This window comes from Bremia lactucae, linkage group LG13 (genome assembly GCF_004359215.1).
Source record: "Bremia lactucae strain SF5 linkage group LG13, whole genome shotgun sequence".
Lineage (NCBI taxonomy): Eukaryota > Oomycota > Peronosporomycetes > Peronosporales > Peronosporaceae > Bremia > Bremia lactucae.
The window spans coordinates 3,191,483-3,200,145 of record NC_090622.1 but is presented as its reverse complement, the minus strand read 5'-3'; the positions used below and the strand labels follow the sequence as shown (position 1 = coordinate 3,200,145).

Here is an 8,663-nt window from a genome sequence, read left to right as displayed (position 1 = left end):
TGTGAGGTTAAGTGGGCGTCTTCGCAGACGACCCACCAACGTGGTTCCTTTTGGGTGGCATCTTTGGCGCCGTGTATGGAAACACGTGCGCTAGAGTGATTGAGTGAAGTAGCGGCGCGTAAAGCTGCTCGCAGTTCTTCTCTCCTCTTTGGCGAATTTAAAATTGTAAATTCGTTCTTAAAGGGGGGGGGGGTTGGTGTAACGGGCTAAAGTTGCCCTAATGTTACAAAGTTCCCGTTAAGTACACTTGGTGTACTTAAGGGGATGGTCAATTACTAAATAATAGTAATTAGACCCAGCACTCGGGTGTGGTGCACATTTCTGACCAACCCTTGTGTATGGGATGCACATGGTGCATTCACATTAGGAGGAATGACGCCCAGCGTCATCCGTGATGACGGCTAGCGTCATCCGTTACGCGAGATATCTGGAAAGATATGCTTGCAATACATTGAAGTGTTACCTATAGAGATGATATTTTAATTGGTTAAAATTGGTATTTATATTTAATTCTATTAAATATAAATCAGTCTGAAAACTACTTCTTACTTGGTAAGTGCGCACGAGGAGACGGATTACCGCTCCCGTGACACTTAACCAGAGTACTTTTTGTGTTGGGTGAGAACGCTTACGCGCCCACCACAACTTTCTCACTGCACGCAAGAGAAGCAGGTTAAACCGCTTCCTCGCTGTGCTAGGGTGTGTGTCTAAGTAGAGAGTGGCCGCATTACGACATGCCCGCCTACAGTTAAGCTTCCCGAATATTATTATGTAAAGTAATATTCTCTAAATATTCTCTACCTTTTCGATAATATATCAATTTACAACCTTTAAGTGTTAATTTCATGTAACGAAACACCGTTACAGGTGAGGTGTGTCCGGATCAAAACTTGTGCTCGTCCGCAGCAATTCCCTTTATTATTCCTGTTATTGGAAATAATATATATGTAGCTATACACCCCGTTACAGTCTCAGCGACTTGCGTCATCCATCCTGTACCGCCCGAGCGACTTCTCTTAATTCGGCACGAAAACCATCAGCATCTCTTCGATCAAACATTGTTTTCATTCATGGTCATCTTATTTAAGTATCGACGGCGAATCGAAAATGTGGCAAACACTAGAGCATTGGCGATGCTAGCGATCTTAATACGAACGAAATGGTGCAGTAAGTGTGGCAGGCCGTAAGCGTTCATCTGATCAATACTCTTTTTGTAATAACCAACGTTGTCTCCAGTGATGCACACGTCCATGACACTCACGTCTTGCTCTCGCGCGTGCATTCAAACCACAACACTATTCTACGCCTATGTCTTTTACACGTGCTGCACTACAAAGAAGGCGTTACCCCTTGTCGAGCAGCCGTGTCCACATGTACTCCTTCCGCACCTTAAAACAAATTATCTATCCTATCCCTTCTGTCTTCATCCATCTAAGTCACGACTCGAGCCTTTAGGACATGCGAAGCTGATAATCGCCATTCTGCGTGATGTACCGAACCCACGGAAGGGCTTGGTACCCACTTTTTTCAATAATCTTAAGGTACCGCACCTGGATGCCCGAGACCGTAAAGTACGGGATCTCAAACTTTACTTGAATCGGTGCTTTCCAATCGTCCGTGGCTTCGTGATTGTCAACACTTGGAAGTCCAAAGTGCGCTCGCATGAGGTACTCGCGCGAGCCATTAAATTGCTTAATCGACCACGCAATGGCATCCCGATCCGGCACGTACGTCACGGATCCAATGCTGCACTTGAAGCTCGGTGTGTCCACGTCCGGCGGGACGGGGATCACAATCTCGACATTGTTGGCAATGCTTCGGCTTTTAAACTGCGACTTGGCTTTAATCATGTACTCGATTCGCGAGCGCGAGTGCGGTTCAACCACGGCTTCGACCCAAATCAATGGCTTGACGTGCGTCGCCAAGCGATACGTCATTAAATCAAACTCCCCATCGGGGGGAATGAATGAAATCGTGCGGTCCGATTCGAACCGCGCGAGGCGAACGCACTGATGAAACTTGATATCCTCCATCTCCACGGCTTTGCCCTTGCTCGACGACCGCCCCGTGGCTTCAAATAGCGCCTTGTCATTCAATCCGAGCTTTAATTCGGGCATTCCGGATAGAAAACTCTTCATTTTAACCGCTCCAATGATCTCCGAGTGCAACACCGTGCCATTGCTTGACACGAGCAAATTGAGTTTCTCGACCACGTCAAGAAATATTTCATTCTTGCGATGCTTGATGCCTTCACTACGCCACGATACGGCGTTCGTTAGCGCCGTGGGTGGGCGCGGCGCGGCTTCGAGGCGGTGGCCCTCTTGGGTGATGTACTCGCGCAAAATACGCGCCTCAGTCGTCTGGGGATATCCGTGGTCCATGGTCTCATCCAAGAGCTCAAAAATAATGACGAAATTATCGCGAATGCTCTCTTCTTCTAATTCACCAAAGTAATCGCGAAAGACTTGGCAAATGCGTGTGAGGTACATGAGCATGAGGGCGACGTTGGAATTGACTTTAGTGACGGTCAGGAGGTACAGGTTATTGTGCTAAGTAACGACCGCAAAAGAAATACAGCGTGAGTGGATATTTTCGTTATGATACTCGCGAATACGCGCGATAAGGACTCTACCTTGAGGTAGACAAAGGTAAAACCGTCTTCGGTGAACACGGGCCGCTGCTCCGAGTCGTCCTTGTCCTGAACGTAGCGCGTGAACTTGGATGATGCAGACATGGGGATATCCCCGCGGTAATTCCTCGAGATGATAACCTTTCCCTTCAAGTCGGTGATGAATACGGCCGATAGCACCATAGCGACCGAGTCCTTGGAGCAGAGATGGAGGAGTGCCGCGTGGGATCTACGTGACGACGATGTGATTGGTGGAAATGGGTTTTATTTGAGCAATCAAAGTGTCGAGTTGCTAGGGCATGTCGAAGTGCATAACAGGCTTTCAGGATGAAAGAAAGCCAAGTTATCGTCTATTGTACTCCTTTGCCGTCGCGTGCCCGAAATTATTAGATCCATCCTGCTCTTTGCAATCGGTGTCACGCTGCTCGGGAGGTGGTGATCAATTTGTCAAGTTACAATTTTCGCACTCAATTACAAATAGCTCGCAATGATGATTAGCAAACGCTAGGGTCCCAACGGCAACACAAGCTACAACCACTTTCACCCCATTGCCTCCAGATTCCCACGTTTAAAAAAGTTGCGACAAACAACGAGAGGTTGGCCTAATTTCTGCCCTCCCAACGATCAGCCAAGTCATTTTGTGCAACAAAAGGGTGGGGCAATGAACAATGAATAGCTGCGACCTGTGAGTCTCCAGAAAGCAACAAGAGTATCGTTGTATCAAGTTGATGGAAGCTTGCAAAGTGACGACGAAGAGCCATGTTTTCAATTGGAGCTGCTACGGGCTTTCGGTCGAAATCGCTCCAGGCGTTGGGAATCAACGCCTGGAGCGATTGCGACCGAAAAATCCGTAGCAGCTCCGATTAATCACAGACTTTCCGATTGTCGTCTTCACCAGACGTGATGACGACAATCGGAAAGTCTGTGATTACGCGTCGTCCGTAAAAGAGACGCATGCTGCAGCGTGTGTGGCTGAACGAGGATGAATTTTCCAGAATTCTGTGCGAATCAAATATTGGGGCTTGAACGTGAACTTTCGTTTTGTCGACTGAATTTAACGCTCGCTCGACAGATGAAGAGTACGACTAAGAGTGACATCATCATCGGTATGCATGGTGCTGGGCTCGTGAATGTGCTATGGGCGCGATAAGTCACCACTTTCATTGAAATCATTCTAAAGCAGCGATTTCGATGGGGATACCGCAACCTGTGTCAGCTAGTAGGCTGTCAGTGGCATCAGTATCGTAGTGACAAGGAAGGACGTTCGTGATATTTCGAATCCAAGTGCCATAAGTAAATGGATTAGGAATGGATGCTCTTTTTCGGTCCACGTGTTAACGCTAGCTATCTACATTTTCACAGACAGCAGCAGTTGCCGTCATGAGCGCAAACGTTTGTAGAAATCGTCATGAGTGTCACCGTAGGTTAGATACCGAGCATGATTGTTTATTATTTTGAGCATAGAAATGTGTTTAAAAATTTGTAACAACTGCCTTTCTCCCTACATAACGTAATCTTCGCTGCGCAGGCATCGGTCTCACAATTGTTTTCTCGGCCATTCTTTAAACGCGCATCGTTGTTCTCAAAACAACTCGCTATTTTTTTAAACCACTGCCACTCGCTTTTGTAAGCGTAAGTTTTAAATCAAGTCAATTAGTCAGTTTCATCCAATCGTTCCTATCCGCCACATAGAGACGAATAGACCAATCGCGACAAGACTGTTTGAAACGATAGTCTCCTCCATTTGCTGATCTCGTTTTTCTTGATAATTGACCAATCCGATGCATTTGCAACTCTTCGACCATCTTCAGGCACGCCACCCATAAGTAGGTACATCGATCCGACGTCTCCCGTCGTTACGCTTGCTGCCGTCGTTGGCGCAACAAATTCTGACTCGCAACGTTGCTGCAACAATCCAGCGACGTGACAAGCGGCAGTTTGCGGTTGCCTTTATCGCCGTTCACGCTTTAATCGTGAGGCGCAGACCCCCACATCTGCTCTCGCGCGTCAATTGCGGGCAGCGAGCACAGAATGATCCGTGACGACGATAATGAACAAAGTAAATGGATCGGTCTCGGTATAATCATAGCTTCGGCTGTGCTTTCGAACCTTGGCGTGAACGTCCAGAAGTTCTCTCACGTGCGGGTACGGACTCTGCTCTCGCCACTTTGACATCGAAGAGACTTATCATGCGGTTTCTGCTGCTACATTTGCTTGACAGGAAGCAGTCAAGCCGATGTTCGAGCGACAGACGTATTATACGCGCCCTCTGTGGCTAATTGGCCTTGTTTTCGTCGTTCTCGGCGCTGTCGGAGACTTTGAAGCGCTTGGCTTTGCCCCCCAGGCCCTCGTGGCGGCCGTAGGCGGTGGCTTTACGGTACTCGCTAACGTCTTTTTTGCACACTTGTGGCTCGGCCAGACTTTAACCACCACGGATGTCCTCGGGACACTGCTAATCATCATTGGCGTCGTGCTTAGCACCGTGGCGAATGAACCCGATGAACAACTGGCACTCGTGGAACTCGAGCGGCAATTCGTTCAATTGGGTTTTCTCATCTACATTGGAGTTATGGTACGTGATGCCCCACTGCGAAGGCGGCGAGAGCGCGAATTGAGTCTCGGGTTTCTTGTAGACAGTCGTGCTCGGGGCGATTTTTGGGCAAATCGCAGCAATTTCGAGGCTTCCAATCGCGTGGAATGAGAACCGATACCGGTTGTTACCGTATTTATATGCGACCGCGTCGGGAATCTTTGGCTCGTACTCGGTTTTACTGGCTAAGGTGCGATAGACAGAGCAAGATGCATTGGAAAGTCTTTTTTTATTTACAAAGATTCGTGTGTGTGTGTTGTGTTTGTCCCAGTGCGCATCGATTCTCATGATCCGAACATTTGGCGGCGAGAACCAATTTGTCTACTTTACCACGTATTTGTTCATGGGCGGCATGGTCTGTACTTTGGTGCTTCAGACTGACTTGCTTAATCGCGCGATTATGGCAGGAGACACGCTCAGTGTGTTTCCCATGTTTCAATGCTTTTGGATCGGGGTTCGTTCCTGTCGTGTTTTACTTTGTGGCACTATCAAATTGATTCGAGTGGTTGCTGTCTTACAGTCGAGTGTCATTGGTGGCGTAGTGTTTTACGAAAAGTACACGCGCTTTTCGCTTTTCGATTGGATTTGTCTGCCCATTGCACTAGCTTGTGAGTCACGTTAATCAATAAATGCTGGAAATATTGAGACGCTAAAGTTCTTTGCATACGTGCTTGCAGTTATCATCGTGGGCATCTACTTGCTAGCGAAGCATCGTGCCGATGCAAACGATGGCCTGGATGACCTCGAGCATGTCACGCCGGGTCCTCGGGCCCACTTGACGGGGCACTTTGGCGCACTCATGCCTCTGTCTCCTCAAGGACGTTCGTACAGCACATTTGGACGAAAGAGCTTCGATGACCGCGACAATGCACACACTTTGCTGCGACTCGCATCACACAACAACGGACGAGGGATTGGTCACAGCACGCGAGCGACGGGATCGTCGAACGATTGCCTCCTTGATGATACTGAAGACCGTGTAAAACGTCATCGACAGAGTGATCCTGTTGACAAGGCGTCGAGGACAAATGTTTGGAGGCATCCCAATGATGACGATCAGAGTTTCGGTGGATCTATGTAACCGAACGCAGTACCGAAGGATAGAAGTACGGCAAAGTGAAGTGTTGGAGTGGTTTATTTCATGAGTCAGGAAGAAATGTACTTGTGCAAACAACTTGTGGCATTTGGCAGGATTCGAGCTCTTGTATATTCTGTAAATCAAATGCTCGTAATAACAATTCAAGTATGACGTGTGTATGCAAAAGTTTTGACTTGGCATATTGTAGTGCGCCATTTTTTATCGTGTACAAGCACCAGTTATTGCCAAAGTTTGGATATAGCTATTTTTCTCACTTATCCTAACACATTATTTTATCTTCAATTGGCATTGACAACACAGAATCGTAAGCTAGACCCTCTCAATGCAGTCGCGAAATTCAGAACCTGGCCATAGAAGTTGCAGATCACTGGTGGCCTCCGTATACAATAATATTATTGTCGCCCAGCTTATATTTGATCGAAAGACACGAGCTAAGTGGCCTACCGCTATCGTACCGTCACCACTACAAACATCACCTCGTTTTTTGTAGCTTTGTCAGTGACCGCGTGACAATTAGCGCATGGATCGTTCGTAATAATTATTTTCTTCCGACAAAAGTTTTGTGCTGGGCCCAAACTCGATCTTTTATGATTGTCTTTTTCGGCAGCTATTGGCCTGACTTCCCTTAAATGACAGCGATTATAAACCCATACTAGCAACCAAATAGATTGCATCCATTCTTCTTATTTTCCGACTATTGTAAATTTTTCGTCAATGATAGAAAATGGCAATTGGTCCTTTGTCCTTAAATTCATACCCTTTTTATTTGTGCGGAGAACGTCCGAACTTGGATCACTCTCACATCAGGCCGAGAATGAAGCCTACTATAAAAGAGTCTCGAAACCCCTTCTTGATCATTTCGAAAAGTCCACCAAGGCACATGAATTGGCTGCTGTTCTTCCAAAGTCGGACGATTTAGACACGAAAAAAGTTGCCCTCTAAGTGCTGATGCGGCGACTTTCGGACGATGACAAGAACGACAATGTTTGTAAAATAATCTCAAAAGATCCCAAAGCGTTTTATGGTGCGTTAAAGGAAGGCGAATTTGGTCTCCACGACCGAACACGTATGCTGACGGATCTGATCTCTATCGTCTCGATATGGATGCCTGCAGCATTTCGACCATTGCCATCCGAATTCTTCGAGGAAGCTGAGGTTCTCTCGTATGATTAAAACGATACTATGTCAAAACATATAGCATAATGCCGGAGAAAGAGCTGATGCTGGACGTAAGTATTGAAAAGCTTATCGAAAGTCATGTTCGAGAAGAAACACTGATCATTTTTTAACTCCGTAAAACGTTGAAATTTACAATTTGGAAATTCTGTCAAGAGATAAATCTAATCCATGCCCGAATCTTGATAAATTACTACTTGATTAGCCAGACCATATTCTTCCATCCGGTTCGCTTCTGCAATTCCTGCGATACTGCAACCATCGCTGGAAACAACTTCTTGTAGATGCGTCAGGAGGCACCGTCCAAGATAAAGCAATACGCAAGGAAGTATTGGGGGCATTAAAGGAGGTGAAGACGGAAAAGACGGCTCCACCTGCTCAAGATCTTGTGTATTCGCTCCGACGCATCATCGATATGCAGGCTAGTTAAATATTTGCGTCATCTCAATGACAGAAGAACCGTATCAATTTTAGCCGCTTTGGCAATTTATTCAGTTCTTCGTTACAGGTCTTTAATACCTGTAGTAGCACAGCGTCTTCAAGACCCCTTACCGCGCGTTGCTAGCGATTCCTCTACAAGGCGCACTTCGGGCTTTGAAAAGACTGAAGTATTACCGGAACCACATTTCGTTAATACCATCTTAGATAATAAGTAATTAGAGAAAACATTTGACACTTTTGGAAGCACACAAACTTAATTTATTCAATGTGCTCGCTTCGGATTTACGCTCCCAAGCAATTTTAGAGCTTCCAAGCCTCTCAAGACGTTTATCACACAACGCGTGAGAGGTTTCCTCATTTGAGTGACCTCGAATGGAGGTCGATCGAACGGATGAGTTCGGTCGTTGGCAGGCCAGCCGTTGGCGCTATGCTGTTCACTCTTGGCAGAGATGAACAGCATGCGGTCATAGCCGAGTTCATTTAACACAAACTTGACGGGGCTCAAGAGAACGCAACCTTGCTTCACGAGCAAGGCTCTCAACAGTTGGAACTGTTGAGACAGCAGCATGTATATGCTGCTAATGAGCCGACGCTTCCGCGTCGACCCAAAAGTTCAAAGATAGAAATACCTAAGTTTTAGGGAGTCGAAGGCGACTTTTTTGAGATAGTTCGTCGAGTAAGACGACGCCATAGAAGCTCGTCGTATCAGTGATGATGCGACGAAAGTG

The 8,663-nt window shown here is 46.7% G+C and overlaps 4 protein-coding genes across 4 annotated transcripts; 3 read left to right on the top strand and 1 right to left on the bottom strand.

Annotated features, from left to right (window-relative positions):
- Positions 1-884: 884 nt before the first annotated feature.
- On the bottom strand, positions 885-3,389 carry CCR75_005587 (uncharacterized protein). The gene is made up of 2 exons (XM_067963666.1): positions 2,633-3,389; positions 885-2,549 (listed from the first exon to the last, which is right to left on the bottom strand). Exons 1-2 carry the CDS (start codon positions 2,810-2,812, stop codon positions 1,452-1,454), a joined length of 1,278 nt encoding a protein of 425 aa, XP_067823343.1. The 5' UTR covers positions 2,813-3,389; the 3' UTR covers positions 885-1,451.
- A 222-nt stretch (positions 3,390-3,611) lies between these two features.
- On the top strand, positions 3,612-3,899 carry CCR75_005588 (uncharacterized protein; the record flags this gene model as incomplete). The annotated part of the gene is made up of 2 exons (XM_067963667.1): positions 3,612-3,761; positions 3,813-3,899. The coding sequence occupies 2 exons, from the start codon at positions 3,612-3,614 to the stop codon at positions 3,897-3,899; spliced, it is 237 nt and encodes a 78-aa protein (XP_067823340.1).
- A 3,367-nt stretch (positions 3,900-7,266) lies between these two features.
- CCR75_005589 (uncharacterized protein) lies at positions 7,267-7,491 on the top strand (the record flags this gene model as incomplete). The annotated part of the gene is made up of 1 exon (XM_067963668.1): positions 7,267-7,491. The coding sequence occupies one exon, from the start codon at positions 7,267-7,269 to the stop codon at positions 7,489-7,491; it is 225 nt and encodes a 74-aa protein (XP_067823339.1).
- A 29-nt stretch (positions 7,492-7,520) lies between these two features.
- CCR75_005590 (uncharacterized protein) lies at positions 7,521-7,924 on the top strand (the record flags this gene model as incomplete). The annotated part of the gene is made up of 2 exons (XM_067963669.1): positions 7,521-7,547; positions 7,700-7,924. 2 exons carry the CDS (start codon positions 7,521-7,523, stop codon positions 7,922-7,924), a joined length of 252 nt encoding a protein of 83 aa, XP_067823571.1.
- Between the last annotated feature and the right edge of the window lie 739 nt (positions 7,925-8,663).

Coding starts and splice junctions, on each gene's coding strand:
- CCR75_005587 (XM_067963666.1), bottom strand. CDS start 2,812: ATGGTGCTATCGGCCGTATTCATCACCGACTTGAAGGGAAAGGTTATC. Junction 2,550..2,632: donor TTACCTTTGTCTACCTCAAG/GTAGAGTCCTTA, acceptor GTCGTTACTTAG/CACAATAACCTGTACCTCCT.